This window comes from Gavia stellata, chromosome 6 (genome assembly GCF_030936135.1).
Source record: "Gavia stellata isolate bGavSte3 chromosome 6, bGavSte3.hap2, whole genome shotgun sequence".
Classification (NCBI taxonomy): Eukaryota; Metazoa; Chordata; class Aves; order Gaviiformes; family Gaviidae; genus Gavia; species Gavia stellata.
The window spans coordinates 60424256-60450513 of NC_082599.1; the positions used below are offsets into that span (position 1 = coordinate 60424256).

Consider the following 26258-nt stretch of genomic DNA (forward strand, 5'->3'; position numbering starts at 1 on the left):
TTGTCTTTTTCATGGCATTATTGACTCAGATTTGACCTGTGGTCCCCCCTACTCTTCCAGCTTTTCCTGAAGAACCGTGATTCGGCGAATTCCCTGGTTTGCGTTTGTTCTTTGCATCCGTCCCTACTCAGCAATGCGTAGGAAAGGCATGTTATTTTATACTTCTCTGAAGTTTAATTTGTAGCGGACTTTGAAATGAGTTACGTTACAGCATTTGCGCATATGATGGCCAACGCAGTGCAGGTGTGAAAGAAATTTGTCAAAGTATTGAGCCCTTCTCAGCACCAGAATGAAAAGCACATCGTGATGGGGCTCAAGGCACAAAAGCAAGTCCTCAGTTTGAGAGGCCTGGGAATTGTTCGAGAGGTTTTCATGTTTTCTCGTTGCTGCCGTTATTTAAGTTATTAGAAGTAAATGGAGGCTGAAGTCATAATACCTGCTGCAGAGCTCTCATGTATTGATTTTCAGTACTTTCTGGGCAGCTTCGTGAAACAAGGAATGAAAATGAACTCATCGAAGTACCAGCATTTCTCTCCTCTGTCACGCGAGTGCTCTAGACGGCCGTTGAGCTGGGCTGGTGGAGGTGTGGTGGGACAAGTTTTCAGAAAATTGGTTTATTCTTCCGTTACTCATGCTGAACACTGTGACTGAAATGCCACTCACTGTGCTGTCAGCTATCGTACCGGTCACTACGGGGCTGCCAGAACAGACAGGCAGATGCTGTTATGCAGTGCAGAATTACTAGAATGAAAAATATTTCTTGTCCAATAGACCATGTTAGCTGATAAAGTGAAATAAAATAAAGCGGAAGCGTGCATGTGCTAAAAATGTAAGTGTCTGCATATACATATGCAGCTACATACCTACCTATAGATACATATACATGTATATGTGGTACATATACAGATTTTTATATATATATGCATACATACCTACACACATCTACATATTGGAATCCATTGAGCTAGTAGCAATCTGTTTTGGATTCTTGTTTTGTCTGCCTCGTCTCTGAACATGGTAATACGCCATACATAAATTTAATAGAAACAGGGAGTTTCTTTTGTTATTTAATTCATTCATTTTGGTTTTGATTCCTTCCCCATCTTGCAAGGTTTCCTAAATAAATAAGCAGAGAGCTATGACAACTTGGGACTTCCTCGTTTTTATGCAGCACCTTCCTCTTTACTCCTCATATCTGACTAAAAAATCCCTTACTTTACAGGAAAAAAGAAAAAGAGGTAAAAGAGAGATAAGGCAGCTAAAAGGTAGTAGGAAAAAAAGAAGTTATTTGGCAGTTAAATGCAGAATTCGAAAAGAAAATAAACACTTTTTGACAAAGGTTTAAAGGAACGCTCAATTTTATCAGAGAGGACTTCCTAGCCGTCAGCTTATTCCCCAACACACCTAGAGCCATATGGATCATGACTTTATTTTGACCAAATGTTTGCATTTGGTTTGAGTTTTGTGTGAGCCCGTTATAGCTTTCTTCGCAGTCAAATCATAGCAATTGTGGTAACAGCGGCTTTTGTGAATCCTGAAGTGTAGCGGCCAAAGCACCGAGCAGCTAGGGCAATAATTGTCCAGCAGATATAAAGTGAACAGTAATCTATATATTAATTGTCCATTAATTATCATTCAAGCTACCATATTTTTAATAGTTACATATTCAAGTTCATGTTTTTATGTTTCATTCATTGTTTCCCTTAATTACAAATTTTATTTCCTACTATTTTTATAAATAAAAGCATAGTGCTTTAACTGCTAGCTTTTGCCGATTTACTGGACACAAAGTGTACAGAAAAATGTATATATGATATTCCACCTTTATTCTGCATTGTAGCGCAGAGAAGAAAGTATTGTCTCCTCCAAAGAGCTTGGTCTTTTACTATCACCTATCTTGAATGCTTCAGTGACGCAGAGATTTGTTCAGTCTGGTGGAACTCATCAGATGTCAGAAAGACCCCGTAACTCATTGTGCCAGCTATTTGTGTCATCTCCCTTGAAGCATGGAGGGAACTTAGTGCCTCACCTGAAACGTCTCAAAATTCCATTTGCAGAAAACCCATTGCGAATGGCTGGCTGTAGGGATCGCAGAGAAAAATAATTCTGATCCCTTTAATAAAGGGCGTAAGTTGCGCATGTGTGCATTCTGCCCCTGCCCTTTCCCCCGAAAGAAAATCGTGATTTCCTCCCCACAATGGCAAGTGTTGGTCCCATTTCTCACTAATTAAAATGACAGTGTTCATTTTGGGACCACCTTTACACCAAAAGTAGATGCTATCTTGAAAGATGAAGAAGAGCAAATTTCCTTGCTGCTTGTTACAGGTATCTAAGAAAGTACTGCATCGCAACAATCTGAGCATTCCTTTCAAAGCTATTAGCTCACAAAAACAAAATGTAAAGATGTAATATTATGGTATAGAATTACTGTTTGGCATCTCGCACGATAGAGGTAATACACCGTAGCATCTTCCTAGAAAAGAGTTGGCTTAAATAGTCCTCTCATCCTTTTTATTTTGTTGTCCGTCAAAAGTTTCCATAAACATCTGGCATGCTTCTGGAACTATAGACAGGAGCTTTAAGTATACTTTGTGTCTTGGGTCATTTATCAAAGCGGGTAGTTTGCCATAATCGATGCTGCTGTCTGTTTCTGATCAATGAATAGAGTTGTGGAAACTTGGCAAAGAGTAGGTCTGTAGCTGTTTCACAGCCATTAATATCAGATGTGTGCAGTAGTGGATGAGCCAGAAATGTATATTCGATCTAGTTCAGGCAGGTGAACATCACTGAATCTCTTTTGAATTTTTTCGGAGAAGATGATAATGAAGTTAACAGTTTTGTGCAGTTATGCTGCTTTGAAATCACCTGCAGAAGAACAGATGTCAGGTGGTACCTTAGCTGGCGCAAAGTTAGCGTCGCATAGCCAGACACTACTGGATGTAGCATAAAGCCTGCCTATACGAAGTCAATCCATCATAGTCTTTGGAACACGTTTGAACTGGCAGAGTGAGTTCATACCAAATCAGTACCTTTTCCATCATGCATTTGCACTATTTCTGATCTGGTACTAGGAGTCTTAAAGCTAGTCTTACTGTATGACAGATCTGAGCAGTTTGTAATGGATTATATACAAAATGGCAAATAAAGTTGTTCTTGATGAGTTGAGTTTCCAGCTCATTCACAATTATTGTCTCTTCGGGCCTTATCACAGGATAGCTCACCGATAAAGGTGTGTTCTGCTTCATATTCAGCTCCAACTACCTCAAGGAGAACGTGTGATTCACAGCTGGAGAAGCACTGAACTAGAGTGCTGGAGTAATGGGTGATTTCTTGGGAATAACTGAAAAATTCTGCATTATGATGCAAAACTACTTTTTATTGCTTCACTCCATGCCCATCCTCCAGTCTGGGTTTTTTTCCGAAATAAATAGGTTCAGTCTGAAGCCAGGATTCCCTGGTCGTAGTTTGTTCAGATCATCCATCAATAAAGCAGACTCGGAGCTGCCAGTTCCCTTAGGTCAAATTGCACGATGCCTCTATTTTTCCAGAGACTACAGAGTTTAAGACATGAAGAAGAGAGAGCAGTTGGGGGCATGGTCATTTCTGTGGTGACCACAGTAAGTCATAAATAAAACATACATTTGATTACAGAACATGCGATCAGTTTTATAAGTAAGTTGCTCATTAATAGGCTCGCAGCTTGCCGATCCTTTTGGACCTCACCCAGTAAGTCCATAGGAGACCGCCGGTTTTAGTGTTTCACAGAATCATTAAGGTTGGAAAAGACCTGTAAGATCATCAAGTCCAACCATCACCCCAACCCCACCATGCCCACTAAACCATGTCCCGCAGTGCCACGTCCACATGTTCCTTGAACACCTCCAGGGATGGGAACTCCACCACCTCCCTGGGCAGCCTTTTCCAATGCTTGACCAGATTTCTTTCTGGCCATCAGTATCGCTTTTTTCCAGTTTCTCTCTAAAGGTCGATCACTATCTACAAACTAGCAGCGAATTGTGCGCAGTCGGTTCAAGATATTAGAATTTCTTTCAAATTGCATCCTTGCTTGTGGTGGAATGGGATATGTTGTAGCCTAATTACAGTGTAAACAGCAATTCTGTGGATACAGTTGCAAGTGCACCTAATTCAGAGAACATCTTATGTGACCCAGGCAGAGAAATATCAAGTCTTTGTATAATTTAGCACAAATTGAGCATATTTCTAAAAATACTTCCATTAATGTCAAGGTGAAATAGATAACAAGTTCAAATGAATGCTAAATGTCTTTATTTGTATAGCATGACTATCTGAAAAATACCCCTCAGTTAGTGTATATCCTGCAAACGCTTTTAAAAATAAGTTTAGCGGCCTTTTCTCAGGCTTTTAGTGCAGATGGAAAGTTAAAAGCTAGACACTAGTAGGTCCATCTGAGTTCGTATTACTGAAAAAACTTCAAAACCTTGATAACAACATGAGTCACAGAAAAACCTTGGTTAAATCATTCTATTGTAGGAAAAACCTACTGGGAAAAGGCACTCACCTAACATAACTTTGAGAGTTACATCTACATTCTAATCTAATTGGATTTATAGGATTAATTCTGCCGAACAGAACAAGAAAAGTAAAACGGGAGGAGAGGTTGCGTGTGAAAGCCTAGGACTCTTAAACCACCAAAGATTCTGTCAGATCAGTTGTAAATACCTGGAACCGAAAAAGGAGACTAATCTTACCAGTCTTTTTTTGCCTGAAAATCATCAGGCTTTTGGTCAACGAGGCGAGTGGAAAACTGGCTCAAAGAATGACAGCCAGCGGTTCAGAGCCTGCCCGGTGATCCGTGCCGCTCCTCGGGGATTGCTGGCAGAGGTGGGCAGTGACAATCTAGGAGGCCGTGGGCGCAAATTACAGCGGAGGGAATTCCAGCTGATCGTAAGGAAAAAATAATTCCCCTGTGAGGGTGGTTAGCCATTGCAGCAAGCTGCCCGGAAAGGCTGCGGAATTCCAGTCTCCGGAGATTTTTCAAGTCTGTGAGCGCCCTGATCCAGGTTTGAAGTTAACATTGCTTTGAGCAGGTGTTTGGAGTAAATGCCCTCCAGATGTCCCTTCCACTCTAATTCATTCTGGTTCTTTGGGACTATTGGAAGAAGCAAATTTTGCCCGGGAATCGATGGGTAGATGCAACCAAAGCAGGCTGAGGAGAGGGCTTTGTGCAGCTGCATGGCTTGGCAGTGCCATGTGTTGTTGGAGCGTGGATGTTCACGGGACGGTGATAAAATCACGACAGTGAAACATGAGAAGAAAAGGAGTCTCTCAGAAGCAGAACTCCAGTAACGTGGCACAGCACAAAAATAGCAGCCCTAAGATCCGCTTCCAAAAGCAGATGAGAATCCAATGCTGCTTGCAGAGAAATGATGGGGTATCCATCCTATAAATTACAGAGCAAGTACAAGTAGAAAATCAGTGACGTTCTGCATCGCTAAAGCTTCCAAGTAGTTTTCAAGGGTAACCAATATCTTTTGTTTTATTTGCAAAGTAGATTGTAAAGCCAAAAGGGATTTTTACAATCATTTAATCTGACCTCTTATTTAAAACATGCATAGCATTTTCTGTTTGTATAAAGAGTAAGTTTTAGACAAGATCTCATTTTTCACTATACAAATTTTTAGTGGTAAAGAATCTAACATAACTCTCAGCGAATTGTGCCAAAGGTTAATGAACTTCACTGAACTTTATATTTCTAGCTTAAAATTGCCTGGCTGCTTCTTCCACTGGTGGGTTGATTTTATGCTTTGCCTGCTACAGCGAGAAATTTCGTAACAACTTCTGAAATTTCTGCTTTCCCTCTAGGTGTTTAGAGAGCGTAGCCAAGTTTGCTTTTTACCATTTTACTCCCGGCTTTTCAGACTCTTACACCAAACAGAGCTGGTCGCTGTGGGAGAGCCCTCATGAGAACTAGGATTCGCATGACAGCCCATTTGCAAAAATGCTTTTGACTCACAAGTTGAGAAGGACTCCGTACTAAAGATTCAGGCCCTTCCAAATGCTCATTCTAAACCAGCTTTTTCAGTCCGTTATTTTGAATCACCCTTCATTTTTCAACTTTCATCATAGCAAGAAGAGGTGTGCATGCCGTTTCATTGACAGTCGCCTAACGGGCCAAATACATCAAAAAATACATTCCACGGTATCTGTTTCAGGTTTGTTGCTGTCTGTTTTGGGTGGAGTGGATTTGTTTGTGTGTTTGTTTTAACAAAGAATGGATGATCTCTGAATAATCTGTGGGGTTTTTATACTCTCTCAGTCCCCCAGAGGAGTTTGTGTTAAAACCCTGTTAAGAATCATTGCTTTCATGGACAAGCCTGTTGTCCTCACCTTAGGAGTATGGTTTGAATTCTTTGTTTCCAAGTAGTTGACCTTTTGTTTGTCCACATAGTTTGCTTAATGCTGAGCCTATGAAGTGATCCAGCTTGGTCTGTCTGTATCAGTAATTTCTCCTCTATGATATTTGACATTTTTTTCTTACTTCATGTTGTTTACAAGTCGATCAATGATGGTTTTCTGTTTGCAATTCTATTTTGAGATTCATCTATTGATTTTCTATCCATTTAGTGAGCGCCCATATCAGTTTTGCCTTGTATGAATCTCTTAATTAAAACTCCACTTAATCTTATTCTTTTTTTCTCAGCTGAATTAGAAAATGCATTAAAATGCTGTGTTTGTTCAGATATGTTTTCTGTAAACACATGTCTACTCATTGTTCAGAAGATAACAGCAGCTCTCAAGAGAACTGACCACACTTATCTTGGAAGGTAGATTAAGAGAAGACATATTTGGTGTAGAGGACAATGTGAAAATACTAAGTACAAGAGTATGCCAATTATGACATATTATGGACTACATGCATAAGAGACGTTTGTTAGTTTGAGAAAAAGTATTTGCTGCACCTGGTTCAAAACATTCAAAACACTTCTCCCAATGTAAATTCCTTCCATACTGTGTGAATTGAGGCTCATCCAGTTTGCTCTGGAGCACAACTCTGATGAGGTGCAGCTGAGGGAGCTGGGGTTGTTCAGTCTGGAGAAGAGGAGGCTGAGGGGAGACCTCATCGCTCTCTACAACTGCCTGAAAGGAGGTTGTGGGGAGGTGGGTGTTGGTCTCTTCTCCCAAGTGACAAGTGACAGGACAAGAGGAAATGGCCTCAAGTTGCGCCAGGGGAGGTTCAGGCTGGATATTAGGAAGAATGTCTTTACTGATAGTGGTGAGACACTGGAATAAGCTGCCCAGGGAGGTGGTGGAGTCCCCATCCCTGGAGGTGTTCAAGGAACGTGTGGACATGGCACTGCGGGACATGGTTTAGTGGGCATGGTGGGGTTGGGGTGATGGTTGGACTTGATGATCTCACAGGTCTTTTCCAACCTTAGTGATTCTGTGATTCTCATTTATGCCGGTATTTGAAAAAGGCATTTCCATATCAAGTCATGGTCAGGAGCAGGTCCAGAGACAACTGCCAGGTTCAGACAAAGACCAGCAATCACCAGGCAAGTCCATGGTGACGAGGCAGGTCCAAGATCAGGCCAGGAAGGCCTGGAGAGCATCATCCTCAAAGGAGCTCCCAAGGAAAGGAGGGAGCCTCGGGTGAGGCTTCCTGGCAGAGCTGTTTTGAGGGGGGAGTCTCTGCTGAAGCTTCCTCCAGCTTTTTCTGGAGATGCTTCTGAGTCAGCTGAGGCTTCTCAAAGAGCTGTCTTAGCAAGCTGGCCTTGCAGACAGGGAGGTAAACTCCTGGTCCTGACAAAAGAAAACCGCATGCCAGAGCTAAAGGAGTCCAAAGAATTGACCAAGGGAAAAACTTGATGTTGTTATCGTTGGCAATATGTCATTCTTTCTCTAGAGTGTGGGACTTGGACTCTATCAAACAAAGCAGGGGAAATCATTCTTTGCCTCAATGCAGTAACACAGGATTTTAAAATCAAGTTTTGCAGCAGTCAGTGAAATTGGAGTTCTGTTTCTACTGGTGGTAGTACTGCAACTAGTACTCCATGCACTCCATCAGTGTAATTCCTCTGCCCTGCGCGTGTGTAATGATAGTTAAGAAATGCCATTTTAACTCATAGAATAAGAGATTATCATCATATCTTATTAGGTCTTCAATAAAGTGCGTCATTAGCCAATTTCTATTTTCCCATAGAGAAATCTGAAACCCGCGTGTGAGAATTAATGTGCTTGAGTGGGCTGCTGAAACAAGCTTCAACGAGGAAGAAGAGTGCCCTGAGCTCAGACTGTAGGATGTGGTAGCTTGACAATGTAAAACACATCACCTAACCTTTTGGGTTGTCAGTCCCGATCAATACGTGTGTCTTTTTCCCAGAAATCAATAGAGACGTGGTTCTTACAGTAGCCATGAGACCCAACCTGACCTAGAAGAGAAATCTTCTCAATAGCAAAACACAAGCCCATCGTCAAGCCTGACAAACGATCAGCTAAAAAGGGCTCTGACTATTTCCGTTTCATATCCCAACATCGGATGCAAAGGCAGTTTTCTCCAGATTAAGCTGAAGAGAACACATCACACATCTAAAGCCCATTACCCCACTTCCCTGCTTGTCCCCTTTCCCATTGAAATTTGTGCTTGTTTAGACTTCTCTGAAGCAACATTATCATTATTGATGTCTTGTACAACTTCTAAAATCTGTGTGTACAAAGTATACTCTTTTAAAAGGTTATTCATACGTTTGTCTGATTTTTAATAAGAGGATATAATAGTCTGTCATAACTTACAGGTTAACCTCAAGCAGCAAAAGCCTTGGGAAATGTTATTCTTTTATTATTTTGGGGAGTGTTATTGTTTTACACGTCCCATTTCTGTCTCAAATAGCCCTTGCATAACAGATGGCTTGGTTTTGGACCTCCGGCTTTCATCTTTATTGGTCCTAAAACGATGGGGTTTGTGTAGTGTAGCTTCCTGTATTTCATTTTGAACGTGCTCAGTAGTCAGCCTGCTGTAAGCCTCAGCGCTGGGGCTCCTCTGCTTATTTCTTCTGCATTTGAAATCCACGGCGATTGTATGGAATTACACAGCACATTACAGGTAGATTTCCTGATGTATAATTGTTGTGCAGCTGACCGTGTCTACAGTTGGACTCGATGATCTTAAAGGTCTTTTCCAACCTAAACGATTCTACGATTCTAGGTCATAGTAATACATGTTTTGTGTCATTTTGATTTCCAAAGGATCGGATACCTTCCAGATTTGGAACGGTGGGCGGTTTGGGAGCGGTGTGGCTACCGTGCAGACAGGATAATGTTTGTATATGTGTGTTAGTGCTAGTCGTGGCGTCGAAACAGTGCATGCACACTATGTAATGTAAAAAAAAAAAAAAGAAGAGACACATTTTCTGAGGCAGTGTGATCTGCCATAGGAATATCAGTGTTACTATGAAGAATTGAGGGCTCTCAATAAAGCAGCAGAGGCACAATGGAAAGAAAGAAGTAAAGCGGATTGTTTTGGAGGCACAGTGGAAAGGAAGAAGTAAAGCGGATTGTTTTGGAGGCACAATGGAAAGGAAGAAGTAAAGCGGATTGTTTTGAGGTTCCTAAAGGGTTAGTGGGGAAAGAAAATCGGCGGCAGCAGCAGCTGCTGCAGCAGCCTCATCAACAAAAGAAAACCTTGTGCTCCCCAAAACCAATTTCCAATTGTGCCATGGTCCGTGTTCCATATGAAGTGCCAGATATTAAGTTCTTGTGGGTGGAGAGAAGCCTGAAGTCCTTCTCGCTCTTGTAATGGCTTTTTTCTTTCAACTTAAACTACTGCTGGCTTGTGCTTGGGGGAAGGGAGCACAAATTTGAAAGGAGAAATGCTCGAGAGATGTATAGGACCTCTGAGAAAAGACCGCTTGCAGAAAAAGCTTTCAATCCGCTCACCCAGAGTGTAGCTTAATTTACCTTGGGATCTCGTTAGTTTTAGTTCATTTGTTAGCAAAATAACGGAATCCACTCCTAAGGAGTTGTCATATTTAGTTCCGTGGAGGCTGTTATTCCTGGAAATCAGATAAAACGGCCCAGCAAGACACTCTGTGCTGGGTGATGTAGGTACACATGAGAATGTTATCTATTTTCTTCTCCGTATAGGTTAATGGCACTCCTATGCGGGCGTGCCAGGCAAGATCCCAAGAATTATTTGGCTAATTTAAATGTATTTAAGGAATGTTTTGATTGTCTTCGTTATATATTAACAGCAAGGGAACATGGTTTAGTGGGCATGGAGGTGTTGGGGTCATGGTTGGACTTGATGATCATACAGGGCTTTTCCAACCTTAACGATTCCGTGTGAAAATGTGATCACAGCGTGCGATTCTGTCATACTGGTATCACTGACTGAACTTTTTACAGAACTTATTTTTGCATTTGCCTTGTTTCCACATAAGGTATTGAATGCCAGCTTAAATGACCTTCTCTTTGCGCTCAGTCTGGTTGAATATTTTGAGTTTTGATTTTACAGTCCCCTGTAAATCATACTACTAAAAGAGTAATCATAGCTGTGCTATGATTATAACCACAATTTCTGAAATCTTCCCAATGGACCTCTGCTGTAAGATGAGGCTTTTGCTACAGAAAACTTCAAAATGCATCCCCTTACTCTCAAAATACCATCAGTGAGTTTCTGGGCTTTTTTATGTCCTTTTTAAGAAGTTAAGTAATTTAGCTGCGTTAACCTGCAAAGTGTCAGTGGTAAAGGGTACGCGCACATGTGTACGCTGTTTACCTGTTCATCGAGGTTGGGTAGAGAGAACTTTTATCAACAACATTCCCCCCTTTAGCAAAATGATGGAATCCTTTGATTTCCTGTTAGTACGTTCTTCGCAAGACCCTGACATGGAAATGTGCATTTTATCGTGACCTGGCCGGGGAAACTTCAGGGTGAGTTGTAATCTCGTATCCAGACGTTCCCAGCTCTGCTGTTGCTGCCCCTGGAGCTGTGGAAAGCCTACTCATACTGCGGTTCCGCTTTGATTGAGACAACCTCTATGTCCTCCTCCCCGAACAAACACCGTAAGCCCATTATTTCAGCCCACGTAGTAAAAATTGCAGTGAACTCTTTTCATAGAATACTTACGTATGTAAATGTTCTTTTTATCCCTTGAATGACAATTTATTGTTTAAAGGTACTTAGTTTTCCTTTGCCCCTTAGCATTACCTTAAGCAAAGACACTGTTCTTTGGCCTTAAATGATCCAGTGAATTTACAGCACACAGTTAATTGCAACGCCGGCAAGTCTGGCACACTATGTTGTTAAGGGTAGTAGGGACTGTGGTGATTTTATGATGAATTCACTTCCAAACCCAGCAAATAGTAGCATACAAGGACATCTGACAGCTGCTTTCCCCAGCTAAATCTCACCACCGAGACTTGATTCCAGGAAAAATAACAAGTCAGGCTTGGTTAGTAGTGCTGCAGCTTGGAATACGAGTCTTGACAAGGGGAGAAATCATTTGTACTGTAGTAGCTTTTCATGAGCTAGGGAGAGGGGTAAATCTCTCCAATGGCAAAATAAAGCTGTCAGGCAGCTTTTTCATAAGATGCCATTGGACACCAATATGACAGTTCTCCCTCCTGATCTTTTTTATAGGTTGCTAATTCTGAAAGAAAAGTCATCTTTGCCTACATTTTTGTGGATCCAGGCAATGACATTTTACGCAGCAGTTGTGATGCTAGAACAAAAATACAGACTGCTACTCAATAACCAGGAGCACCCCTGTTACCTTACTAAAAAGATGCTTTAACCAAATGTCTAGCGTCTAGGCTGAGAGTCTGTATTTGCTGCTTTGTATTTTGAAATTGGTATATACATACATGAAATATGTTCTCTGAAAAATTAGCAAGCAAATATACGGGCACGTGAGAACCCTCACATGAACTGAAGAACACGGCAGTGGCCATCAGCGTGAGGCATGAGCGCCAGTAAGCAGGCAGAAATTCTGTTTCTCGGGCCCTTGAATAGGTTCCTTTCTTCTCGGTCTGCACTGGACATAGACGAGGAAATTTAGGCTCTTCTCAGCTAGGCCAGTCTTTATGTACCGAAACATAATTGACGCCTAAGAAGTAGGGTGAGGACTGATCGCAGGAGTCTTCTCTTCCAGGGTTTGTGGGAGAGCCAGGGCTCCTGGGTGGGCATCTAGACATCTGCTTCTAGTTCCTGATACTGAAGGTCATGGAAGTTCTTCTAGTTTGGGTTATGGCGATGGTTGTCCTTGTCTCCCCTGCAAAACGCACTGCTTTATGGCTGTGGAGGAAAAGAACAGCAATTAATTCCTAGGTGCTCTTAAGAAAACATTGAATAGGTGTGTGTTGTATTAGCATTACTGAGATTTGGGAGAAAACTAATTGAAAATGTTCTTTTGACTATTTCAAGGTAAAATCATCAGCAGTATTTTGTATGCTTTTCACAAGTATTTTCCAATATTAGTTTTCTTTTAAAATCTTAACAACATTTTTAATTTATAGATCACTTTTGAAGTATGACATAATTCTGAATATCTTAAAAAGGAAAAAGAAAATACCGCTTTCTAAGTATTGTTGCATTAAAATGCCTTGGCCATGAATTTAGACGTCAGATGATATCAATGCTTATATTAACAAGCAGGCTGAGAAATTACATATTTCAGGGTTCTGTTTCTGAGCAGACTTTAAATCTGAAATTTTCACACAGTTTGCACAGCTTTTGCAAATAAATAGTAATGTCAAATAGACCAACCGCCTCACTGAGCTTATAAAGAAAACGAATGCTCCAGGCTAGTTGTAGTAAAAGAAAAAAGAAAAAAAAAAATTTATTGGATACTAGCACCGTGAAAAAAGAACTAAACCAGACACAAATACCTACAGAATAAAAGTTATTTATAATAACAAACTGAAAGTTTCAGGTCATATTTCCATTAAACTCCCAAGCAGCTATAAATTAGATAGTCCTAGTTTTTAGAAGTGGCCAAGGGTTCTTTTTCATTGTTTTCCTTTTGTTGGTTTGGTCTCGAATCTCTGCTTTCTGCCCCAAGTTTCCCATGTGCTCAAATGCCCCTTTTGTGTTGCCGTGAGGGTTTGACTAATCTGACTCCTAGTCATTAGTAGAATGATGACCGCTGAGGTGATCTCTTTTCATAACTACTAAGCACTCCTTATACCTCTCCTAGTTGGCTGCAAAGAAAATGACTTATCAGTTAACAAAGTGACGAGAACAACGTAAGAATTTACGTCACTTAAAAATGTCATATTACATTCCTGGGTATATATTGCACACCGCAATAGAGAGCAAGAAGTATTACTGAAAAAGTGGAAAATTGAAAAAATATTCATTAGAAGAAAAATTATCTCAGTACTATCAAATATAGGTATTATATACGAATTGTCATTTTATCTTAGAAAGTTCCCTTAAGAAGTCACTTTCTGCCCAGGTACTTCCATTGAACTCCGGAAATGTGACCAGCCAGCCAAACTCTTCTCTCAGCTCTGTTCTCTCGGTTTCAAATCATTCAGCCTTCCGGGTGATCAGTTAAACTGACACAGCTTGCTCACAATCCGCCTGGGGTGCACGCAGGAGCAGAATCTGCTCTACAGTTGAGCGTCTTCAACTAGGAGTTTCTGCTGTTGCCATGAAACTCCTCAGCAGCCGCACGTTCGGTCTAGGCGGACGCTTCCGAAAGGCGAGGCCGGGGCAGCAAACCTGCAAAGCATCTAATCAGCTTCATACCGGCCCTAGGCATAGGTAATAAAGAGGAGCAAGAGAAAATCAGCGCAAAAGAAACTAGGTCAGCAAAGCCTACCCAGCTTTGACACCCTTGACATTAAGAATCTGAACTTGGAACATGTGGATGTACTTAATGCATGAGTGACATCAAACCACGTTTGCTTATTTTTTCCGAACACTACGTCTTCTAAAGCTGAGATAAATGGCTCGCAGTGTTCATAAAAATGATTTGACCTGAGTGGAATAGATACTGCTGATGGTGGAAGGAAAAAAGACGGCAGTAAGAAGCAAGGTGAAAGCTGTGAAGCGCACAGCCATATTAGCATGCTGAACTTTTCAAACAGTGACAGAATTATTCTTTCAGTGCCTGTTTCTTCAGTGCGATATCAGATAGAATTCCTGCACAGGCTCTAATGAACCATGACCTAAAATCAAGTTACCCTTCTGTGAGGCTAAAGGTACTGTGTGTTACGGCGTAGCTTAATGCAAAATGCACGTGCAAAGAATATATTTCATTCAAAAATAGAAGCATTATACCTGCCTTTCCACATGTGCAGACTGACTTTTTCTGAAGTCTTGCCTTTAATTTCATCATCATATATTATCCCTGGGAAATAGCTTTCATTTCTACCTATGACTAATTCAGGCTTCCAAAACTGTAGTACGTTTTTGAAAGATTCTTTGGGCCTGTTCTGGCAATAACAAGAACTGGGCAGTGAATTCAACCTGTGCTGTTTTAATCTGTTCCGTTAACAAAGCAGTGAAGAAGTGAACAAAAAAATTCTTTTCTGAAAATAGTAACAATTATACACACAGTGGGATTGTTGTTGACATTCCCTATTATTTATTAGGGAATCTGTAATATTAATGGATAGCTGGAATGGTTCCATTTTTAAAAAAAAAAAAAAAAGAAAATTCAATTCAAAGCTATTCAGTCCAGTAAATTAACACCTAATTGCTTGCAGGGGATCAGCTAAATGCAGTCGTTAAAGTTAGGCAGGGTCCCCAAGGAGCACTTTTCACAGGTCTGAGCCGTTGGCTTCGGCTTGAAAGTGTTCCGAGCCTTTCTTTACAAACCATTCCCTTTGATTTTAAGGACCAGGTGAGGTCAGGAAAATTTCCTGACAGGCAGAAGCAGGATAATCCTTTTCCAGAGCAAGTTGTAGCTTGCTTTGATTTGCCACGAGAGGCTGCAGACGCAGACAGAATATACATGTTCAGAAAGGAATTGGGCAAATTCATGGGCAGTGGATCTATAGACACTAACAGGAATAGGCAGAAATACACCCTCCAGCATCCTTAACGCGGTGAATAATCAACCACAAGTAATAGCTGGACTCAGATCTTTTCTCTAAATATTGCTTCCCATTGTCCCTGTCAGGCACAGAACTCCAGGCGAGACGAGCCGTGTTCTTAGCAGCGCTGCTGATATTCATTTCTGTTGCTCTTCTTCCCAAAATAAAACGCTAGCAATGGGAAAGAGCTGGGACAGAGAACCAAGGGAGGAGTCTCGGATAGTCACGGCTGTTCCTCCTGTGTTTCCAGAGGTTGGAAAAGGTGCATCAGAGTAGGTGATGGAGTGGAGAAGAGCCTCCTCCCTTGCAGCAGAAGTAACCCACCTCCAGTCTTCCTTCAGTAGCCACGGGAGTCAGCCAGGCTTGGCAGATCCTCGTTCCAATAAGTGCTGTCTTTTAAAAACGGAAGAACAAAGAGACTGGTGGAAAATTTCCTACGGGGAGGAGATGGGGAACGAAAGAGAAGCATTTCGCTTCTCCGGGTAGATTACAGATAAGAAATACAGTCATCAGGCTGTATTGTGAACGGAGCCCACTGAATGCCGAGCACCGGGGAGCGTCTGTCCACTTCGTTCAGTTCCCTCATCTCAGTTCTCTCGGTATTGCGGCTTCAGTTCCTGGTACTGAACAGCTTTGAAACAACAGCCCTAAAATGTTGAAAGTAACGCTGTTTATATTAATCAGTGGCATTTAAAAATAATAAAACCAATTGGTTTTGTTAAATGCTCAGTAGAATATAAAGTGTGCTTTCAAAACTTATACATTTTGAGGCTGTTGGCTACATTAGAAATAAACTTATTGACTGTTAAGAGTTCTGTTCATACTACATTAGCTTTGGTTTGGTATGTTTTTACGTTAAGCGAAATGGTTCACACAATGAATGTATGAGATGAAAAAGGAATCGCTTTTTAATGACACTGAAAGACCTGTGAGAATAAAGGAAGTTCCCTTAGTCCTTTACATTTTTCTGAATATTCTGTAGAAGGGGAGCCCTTCCTGACAGAAAACACTGATGATCAGATTCTTTACCTACTTTGATTTAATAACTGCAAATCTGGGCTAACATTGTACAGGGCTTTAAATAGGAACTCATATTTTGCATTAATTTTAATCCAAGTCCGGCACCGCAAAGCCATTGCAACCGCTGTTAACTGTATTGCATGTAAATGTTAAAGGCTTTTTTGTGCGTGTGAGAGAGGGAGATCTGAATCACTAAAAATACAGTTTTAATCTGATGTTCTGGCCATACTCCTGTGTCCACGTACCCCATTAAAATAAGATCAGCCGTTTTGCCCTTAGAAGACTGTTCTCACACCACAGCTATTAACTTTGTCTGTGAGGTTAATGAACCTTCTAAAAGCTGGATATCCTTGTCCGTTTTCTTGGTATCCACATCGTACTCCAACACCACCATTACTTTCCTGCCGAGTGACTGAATAATAAGCACACAGCACCTTGCAAGTGGCTTCTCTTCAAGAAGGGAAATGGAAAGGCATCCTGGTCATAACTTAGTGGACATAAACTTCAACGCTTCCTACAGCAGCCCTCGAAGGAGAGCTAGTTTGTGCCCAAAGAGCAGCTCTGCATCAAGACTTGATTCTACCCAAAATCTCAAGGCAGGCAGAGAGTACCTCTCCTGCTCCTTCTTCTCATGATGCTATTTGTCCACAAAAGCTTGGGGGGGAAAAAAGCAGTTAGTTAAGGACAACACCAAAAAAGCTATCCCATGACTCAAAATTTGTTCCTACGGTGAGAAAAGATAACTTAAAAACCAGAATATCTTCTGGTATTACTTGTCATCGCAATACACTTGACAACTTTTGTATTTAACTTTGTCCCTCTACTGTTTTTTGTCCTTAAACTGAATTTACACACTTTCAATGCCATAAGACAGATAGTCTTGATACTTTAGCAGAATAATCATGTATGGTAAAATAGTCTGATGCTTAGAAATATATCCATTAATGATCACTCTTCATGTTGGAGTGCACTACTACTTCTACTTGGATCAGCCCTTTCCAACATCTTCCAAAGCAGAAAAAATAAGCAAAGGGCTCTGTAGCAGAAGGAGTCACATCCTCAAAAAAGGCTATAGAGCTATAAAACAGGGTGAAATGTGAGAGGGGAAGAGTGATCCTATTTCTAAATATTTTTTTACCTGCATGATACATCCTTCTCCCTTCGAGCCTTTCTTTTCTATTGTTCCGTTAGTCTCTCCAATGCAGGCTTTGACTATTTGTTACGCCCAGTCACAGTGGTGTCTGCAGTATCTCTGCATAGCACTCCTGATTTGGAGCTTATGAACTCTAGACAAAATGCTGCTCTTTTTCTTGGCTGACATGAAGCAGGATAGCCACAAAGAGCTGTTCTCATCTGGCTGGGCCCAGAGCGATGGGACACAACAGTTAAAGCATTATATTAAAGGAAATAATCCCTAGATTTGGGATTCCTGAAGGGCTATCTTCTGACAATGGGCCTCATTTTGTTTCTTCTTTTGTTAACTATAGACTATCAAGGAGCTCCAGAGCCTCTTGTATGGACCACTGTGGTGCGGGGTGGTCTGGTGTGAGGCTCATCCTGTTCCAGGGCATGAGGGTTATGTCCTAATGGAGAGCTGTCTACTGAAAGCCCCTCTATTGCAATCCCTGGCACAACATGCTGGGCAATTACAGGCTGTTGGTGGGCTCCAGAAGAGCGGTGCTGGAATTACTGGTTGTGGGGATGGCTAGCAGAATATGTGCTGCATGCAACCCCCCCTAAAATCATACGTTCCCTCCTTGACCTTTCTGGAAATTTAATCACGCATGTTAATATCTTCCTAAATTCATTTGGGTTCCTAAGCCTGCGGGTAGGTCTTTTCTTCGGAATGAAGAAGCACGCGTCCAAACGGGGCCGGATCCCGAGCTAGTGTGTATGCACACTGAGAACACCACATGTGAAAAATGGCTCTGTCTACGCTGGAATATATTCTGGCTTTAAAACTGTATATCGTTTGTCATTTAAATGAATTAAAACACGCCCTCTTTGTGTCTGTCATAGCGGTCTGTGACACCCGTCACTGTAGTCTGTAATTCTGCTATCACTAGCATCTGCTTTAATCATTTCTACCCGTTTCTGAATTTTTAATCATCTTTTTGACAATTCTAAGTAATTTATTTTCTTCTGGTGGTTTAATTAGCAGTTTTGCTTCCCAGTGAAGTGCTTGCTGACTGAATCGTGCAATCCTTCGCTTGACGGGAAGGCTGTAAACAAAGAGAATTTTGACAAACAGTCAAAGCTACAGCATTTCCACTACAGCATAAAAACTAACTTCAAAGATGAGAGGGGGGGGGAAAAATACAATAGGAGCTTCAAATGTCATTTATGCTGTAGTTGGATCCTGTATCAATAAAAGCGATTCTGTCATTCACTGTGGAAAGGTAACATTTACCCTTAAATGCTGATAAATAATCTTTTGGCAGGTAGAAGCAAGGGCTACGTACTCTCCTACCTGCTAGGTTGTAGTGCAGGTTGGAAATGCTGCCGCAGCATTCACATGGCACGCTCTTCCAACTCGCAGCACTTAGTTCCACGGCAATCGAGTCACAGAAGCTAAAACCACCGAGTTAGAGGCTAGAATCGAGTCATGCCATTACCATACCCGCTGCATTAGCACTCGAGCTGAACGGTCGTACTGTGCAGCACAGGAACATCTAATAAAAACCATCGGCCGCCACAAAGTTTTCACCTTACTGGATTTTGAACGGTGTTATTTTAGACGACGTTCAACAATTCAAAAGCGTTGAACAAAGCAAGTGGTTTCAGAGAGTTGTGTCTTTTTGGGGTTGGGTGGGTTTTTAACGTGTGCAGATATTCAGTTGCTCTGTCCATCTCTGAAATTTAATTTTCTTTAGAGTTCTGTGTGAATTACTTTCAACATGTATCTGGGATAAGTAGATTTATGGTCTATCTATGGTTATTATCAAATCTAATTGTGGAATGGCTATTTTTAGGATTATGGGTGTAGTTTGTTGGAGATGTAGAAGTGAGATGCACAAACAGAAAATTATGAAAAGTAGAATATCTATTATGTAGGATTTTACTTGTAAGATTTATTAATAAGTGAATTCCATGCAAATAGCTTCATTTGATTTAATGAGAAAATACCAGCAGCAGAGTAGGTGAGGGAAAAAGACATTTTAAAGAAAGATGTTTACAGGCTGAGTTCAATCACCTTTTCTAAATGTGAAAAATCGCTAAAATAAATACATCGAGATTGATTGAGTTGTTCACATGGGTTTGAAGTGAAGCTCATATTTAAGTGTCCTGCTGAACTGGAGGAATAAAAAGAAACTTTTCAGTAAGGGCGTTTTTTCCAAATTAGAAATTAAAGTAAAGGGGGGTTGTTTATTTATTTACACATAAGAGGCTTAGTTAGTCCAAAAGCATTAGAAATAAACTTAGAGCAGTGTATGAAAATATCAAGTTACAGACCCAATGACAAGAAATATGATTATGTCAAAGTTCAGATCACCTTTGCTCAAGTATTAAAAGAAAAAAACCTGTATGTTTTTTAAAAAATGGTTGAGATGCTTTTGGACTTGATAATATCTCTTTATGCTTTGCTTTGGACCAGCTGGAGAGACCATGATGAACATGTTTGTTTTCCAGTGAAGACGGATTAATTTCCAATTAAAAGCTGTTATTTAAAAAAAAAAAAAAAAAAAAAAAAAGAGATAATGAATGCATCTTTCTGTGCAGCATTTGTGGTCAAATACTGCATAATCCATCTGATAGCTTACTATATGAATTTGAAATTAATTGAAAATAATTATGGACCCTGCCCACGTATTTTCATTATATAAACGGAGAACAATTAAAAAGCTAAACGAAGAGCGTACGAGATAGAAGTATTTAATTAATTTCAATCATTATAAATTGCATGAATACAGAAAAGCAAATGTGTTTTGTTTACCTGGCAAGGTCCTTTGAATTGCTCAATAATAAGGAATGCATTTATTTGCTGGAAACGGGGGATGGCTGTCCAGTTATGTGTTGTTCACATCTGCATATTAAACATCTGAGCCCAACTGATGCATTCAGGAGCTCTACTTCTTTGCTGCATCATAACCTTGCATTTTCCTTCCTTGCAGAAGGGAATCCCTATACCTGGTGGGTTGGAAAAGCCAACGAGAAGCACTACTATTGGGGCGGATCAGGACCTGGCATTCAAAAATGTGCCTGCGGCATCGAACGCAACTGTACTGACCCCAAGTACTACTGCAACTGTGATGCTGATTATAAGCAATGGTGAGTGGTTTCCAAGAAGACGGGGTGAGAATGACCAGAATCTCTTAACTTGCGCAACGCTGCCATTATTTTGAATGTCTTTTGTTAATGTATTTCCTTCCTTACCAAAGAACAAAGGCAAAAATATTATATTGGTGATCCCTCCTGCAAAGTATCTACCCATCTCTTCATTTCCATTTCTTTCACGGTATCTGTGACTGTCAAATATAAGGAGAATATTTATGTTTTCTAGTCAACTCAGCTATAGAAAAGAATGCTAAAATCGCAAAGTCAAGTCGTAATAGGAAAGGCCAGCACTTTGGCTGCCCATGCAACTTTGTCTCCATCGTATTCAGTTATATTACAATACAGTATTTAATTTTATCTCTGCAACTTCCTTTTTTTTCCTAGAATTTCTCCTTTTTGGAGTACTATTGCTGCATTCGCCTGTAGAATGTGAGAGATAGGAGTTGAAATCACTCATCTAGTGACTCCAACGCTCATTATCCATCTTTCATTAGAAAAATATGGTGAGAACTAGACTTAAAGAGTATTATGGAATGAGGCTCTGTATTTCAGAGGAAGCTATTGCACTGTGCGTGAGATAATCAAATATTCATTGGCCTGCTGGTTGAGAACACAAACCTATAGCCCGTTTGGGATGAGACAGTGAGAATTGGTTCTAGTTTCTTCTCTAATAAATAGTTATTGATTCATCCCGGGTGGAAAAATTTTAACAGAGGGACTGAGGTAGTCCTACCCCAGAGTATTTTACAGCCTGGTAACAGGGGCAGTCTGCTGTGAGGTAATTGATGTGGGTTTAAATCCCTTCAGGCAGAAAAGAGAATTAAACCTACATCTCTGATATTCCCCGTAAACACTCTAACAATCAACCTACTGCCTAAAGCTCATCATCGTTTTCTGTGAGACCCTCTCTGTGCTCTTAGAACACTTCATTTGTAAGCTTTAACCGTTTGTGTCTCTTCCGTCACGACAGGCAACATCGTATTTTACATGGTATGCCATGTTCAGTGACCAGTTGGAACCATACTTTTATGAACACTTTTCCCATTAGTAGCAACCTGTTGGTAATTGAAACAATACTGGCTCATAAACAGTTTTGTGTTAATTGAGACATTCATACAGCTATTAATGAATATAGAGCTACAGAACTCTAATGGTATGTCAGGGATTTAAAAAAATAAAGAGTAGAGAGAACCACAGAGTCACAGAATAGTTGAGGTTGGAAGGGCCCTCAGAGTTCATCTAGCCCAAACCCCCTGCTCAACCAGGGCCACATAGAGACAGTTGTCCAGGACCATGTCTAGATGGCTTTTGAATGTCTCCAAGGATGGAGACTCTGCAGCTTCCCTGAGCAACCTGTGCCAGTGCTCGGTCACCCTCCCAGTAAGAAGCGTTTCCTGATGTTCAGAGGGAACCTCCTGTGTTGCAGTTTGTGCCCGTTGCCTCCGGTCCTGCCACTGGGCACCACTGAAAAGAGCCTGGCTCCGTCCTCTTTGCACCCTCCCTTCAGGTGTTTATATACATTGATGAGATCCCCCTGAGCCTTCTCTTCCCCAGGCTGAACCGTCCCAGCTCTCAGCTTCTCTTCATAGGAGAGATGTTCCAGTCCCTTAGTTGGCCCTTCATTGGACTCTCTCAATAATTACATCTCTCTCTTGCACCGGGGAGCCCAGAACTGGACACAGCACTCCAGGGGTGGCCTCACCAGCGCTGAGCAGAGGGGAAGGATCACCTCCTTTGGCCTGCTGGCAATATTTTGCCTAATTCAGCCCAGGATACCATCAGGCTTCTTGGCTGCAAGGGCACATCCCTGGCTTGTGTTCAACTTGGCATCCCCCAGGGTCTTTTCTGCCAAGCTGTTTCCCACCCGGGTGGTCCCCAGCATGTACTGGCGCATGGCGTTGTTTTTCCCCAGGTGCAGGACTTTGCGCTTTTCCCTGTTGAACTTCGTGGTATTTCTGTGAGCCCATTTCTCCAGGTTGTCAGGGTCCCTCCGGATGGCAGCACGACCCTCCGGCCTGTCAGCCACTCCTCCCAGTGTGGTGGCGTTGGCAAGAACGAAGTATGAAAACCGCAAAACTAGAGTAATAAAGGAAATCTTCCATGCCCTACAAATCAGGATGTGGGAAATCAAACATTGCCACCAACATTGCCAACCTAATCTTTGACATTGTTAGGACAGTATGCTGTTAGCTACGATATGGGGTGAATTATAGAACAGCACAGAGATAGAGAAGTCAGTGTTAGAGGAATCAGACATGGTGCCAAATTTCAGAGCTCGAATTATATAGAGAGTGAAGAATATAAAGCCAGAGGACTCTGACTCAAAGATAGGCACTAGAGCAGTGTGGCAGGAGGGAGGGAGGTTTGGTTCTGTGACAAAACGGTAACGATAAAAGGAAGATATTCTAATAATAATTACAATAATGGCAGAATTAGGAGCGCTTATGGTTTTCATTACTTGAGGCACTGGATGCGTATACATGAATAACAGTCTCTGTACCATATGTTGACTGTTTTCTTTTATGCCGAGGGAAATACATGGGGCAAATAGCATCAACTTTTGATCTCTTCTGTGGCTTCTCTAAGAGTCACAGATGATAATTTAATAAGCAGCATTCCCTCAATAATCTTTTTCTGTAATGTCTACACCCCCTATATACACTGAGATTATATGGAATCTGCTAATAAATAGATTAATATAATTATTAGATTTTTTTAAAATCTAAAATAGGATTACTATCATAATAGGTACACAACTGTTTACTCAGAACTTCAAACAAGAAGACATTTATACAGTATTTCTCTGGATATGTGTCGGGGTTTTTTTCAGGGAAACTAGCGTATAGTACAGGGCAATTTATGACAAATAGTTATACAACTGGATATTAAATTTTAATCTGTGGTGTGTGTAAAACTCAAGAAGAAACGAAAGCCTCATTATAGCCTTGAAGGACATTTTGTTCAAGATTCATTTTTGCAGTTTAGTTTGGGCAGAATCTGGCCCATTCCAAAGTCATACCCTTTTGGGTTTTGGAATTATTTGGAGGAGTCCCAGTTAGGAATTTTCTCTAGCCAGGTTGATCGACACCTAAAAAGCACGTGAGCTCCAGAGGCGAGGAGACCTCACTGACTTCAGTTTTCAGGGGCAGAATGTTAACCAGGGCTACCAGCGCGTCCGTGCTCGACTCTGGCGACAGCAAAACAGCTCCTGGTTTGGCCCATAGTATCTGCAACAGCACTTTTGGAGAACGGCCATGAACGGGTTGCTGTGAGAGCAAGCATCCATCACATCCGTTCAAACCGTGCTTTTGCATATACGGCTTTACATATTCCAAGTAGTGCGTAAACTGTAGTGTATCTACTCATCCCTAGAGGTAAAAAAGCGTTAGCTTAGGAATACTGGGAGCAATACTTTGGTGCAGAGGGGAGCACGATGCAAGGATCCCCAAGCAAGGACTGACAGAGATAACTCCAGAACTAAAATCCGGGCATCGTGACATAGACGCTAGTAAGCCCTTGTCATAGAGTTACACGGGTATTCCCACACAGCGTGGAAATTACTATGCGTACAGCTTGTGATGAGCAGGCAGGTCTCAGCTCACAGACTGACGAAGCGGCTTGCCGCAGCTGTGACCCCACCTCATCAGCACAACTTATTTTTGAAGAACTTACAGTCCCCTAAAACAGAAGGACTGAGGAAATGCCAAACTGGGGCTGAGAGGCCGGGTGGGACTTTTGTATGTCTTGGCCATAGCTGGGAGCACTGCGTTTGATGGTGGTATGCCCACAATGATTTTCTGCTCCTGCCCAGACAACGTGAAAAAAGTTTATATCTGCTTTTTATATTTTTGGGCGGGGGGTGGAGAGACACGGTAGGGAGAAGGCGGTAGCTAGAGCAACAACTCTATTAGAAACGATAAAGAAGTAAAATGGGAAAAGAAGTCTGCTGAGTGGAAATTGTGGGAATGGAAGGTGAAGAAGAAGAGAGGGATTCAGCGCAGAGATTCAGATTTTGAAGTGCAGGGCACTCTTTTTAAGGGAGATTGGGGAGCCACTGAAGAGCGGGTTAGGCTGAATCAGAATAATGTAGTGTAAGTAGCATATTGCCTGCGATTTTTATTGTAGAAATTAGAAATTGTATTAGAAATGAAGAAAGGAATTGCAGTTTGATGAACAATCTCGTAGCGAAGGCAGGAGAATGCTGCCTGGAGAACCGGATTCTAATTTTGCCTCTGGAACCGCATTCCTGCGTGATGCTTGCCAGGTTTCATAAGCCATTTCTTCACAGAGCAGCCGTTAGTTTGATCCTAATTTTCTTGGTACCTAACTGGAAACCCAGAGGTCCAGTTTGTAGGAACATCCACAGCTGCAACTGGAATAAGTGATCACTCTCTCTGAATATATCTGATGCTGTCCTCCAAAACAAAACAAAAATGCCTGTAGGCATCTCAGACTGAGCACTAAAAATGTATGCGTGCTTTTAACCTTAACATCTTTCAGCCTTAACATCCAGTGTGTAGAATGGAGATGATGCCAGATACTCACCTCACGGAGGTATTGCAAAGATAGGTAGATTTATGAAGCAGTCATCTACTGTAGTAATAAGCACTGTAGAAAATCCAATGAGAAAATGCAGTCTTTGTAGAAAGAGTTGAAATACCCATTGAACAGAAAATGGGGTTCACATAGGAAGCACGAGAGTAAGTTAGGATAGTGAGCAGTGTTTTACTAAATGAGTATTGTCTGCCTCCTGTACTGAATAATGCTGGAGCCTCTGGAAAAAATAATCATCAGTGACCAGTCAAGGACTGTGTCATGGTGGTAGGTACAGGGGACAAACTAAAGCTCTTTAAGCAGCCCGAAATACTTGGTTTTCCTAAATTTTGTGTTTGATTTGATTTTTTTTTTTACCAAATACATGAGTAATTGTGTGTAAGTGCAGAACCAGCTGTGTTAATTATGGACTCGCTTACAATGTAATTTTTCCCAGGGACTAGCTTACACCGTAGGCTTTGATATACCTTAAATCTGGAGGGGTTTTCTGTTAATGCTTTTTAAAAGTTCCCTGAGCAACTTTACACCTTGTCTGTCTGAATAAAATAGAAAAGAGCATTCTGTAAGTTGTAGAGCTATTTAGCGCATGCCTAATGTGTTGATTATCAGGCCCGGGTGGTAGATATTGGCAGGGAGTATGAGATACAGAATTCAAATTTGTGTGTATTTGCACACATAATCTAAAAGAGAACCTGATTCTTAAGAGAAGCCCATGTTGTTGCGGCAATGGAAATCTTAAGTAATCATTTTTCTCATGACGAAGAAACAAAAATACAGGTGGGAAGAGCTTCACCCAGAGCAGCCCTACCAAAATAAACCTTATTCCCAAATTATCCATGATTTGTGTCCAAAATGAAATTAATTCAGAGGTAAGTGAATCAGATTATAAAAAAAGTGTAGTTTAGCTTGCTAACAAAGATCATTTATTAAAGAGTGTGTGGTTGACATGCAAAGTCAGATTGCCTCCGTCTTGAGAGAATAAACTCTACTGAGGTTGCTGTTATTAGTAGCAAGAAATTCTCTGGGTTGCTGTTGAAAAAGATCTTCAAATGAGTAATTTTAGGTAAAATGTAAGGCTTTTTGAAAAAAAAAAGTATCTCATTTGAATAAAGACATTATTGTTATTATTACCGTTTCTGCAATGCCTTAAAAATGCCTGTCTTTGTAGAGATAGACAAACAGTACCAATTAAGTAGCAAATGTAAAGATCTGCAATGAAATTTTGGTTCCTGCTCTCCTTTGACCCTGAAGTCAGTTAAACACCCAGATTGGCCGATGTTTCTACACCGTAGGCTCCTTACTTTTTCTTCCCTAGTAGCCACAATATGTGAAAAGACATAACATGATGCTGTGCGTGGATTGACTGGGAAAAGGTGACCTAAGAA

The 26258-nt window shown here is 41.2% G+C and overlaps 1 protein-coding gene across 1 annotated transcript in view; it reads left to right on the forward strand.

Annotated features, from left to right (window-relative positions):
- The window catches only part of CNTNAP2 (contactin associated protein 2), a 1162694-nt gene that overhangs the window by 929337 nt on the left and 207099 nt on the right, over nt 1–26258 (forward strand). Inside the window, exon 14 of the mRNA XM_059818416.1 lies at nt 20157–20313. Coding sequence (XP_059674399.1) covers nt 20157–20313 — 157 coding nt within the window. The remainder of the gene's footprint in view (nt 1–20156; nt 20314–26258) is intronic.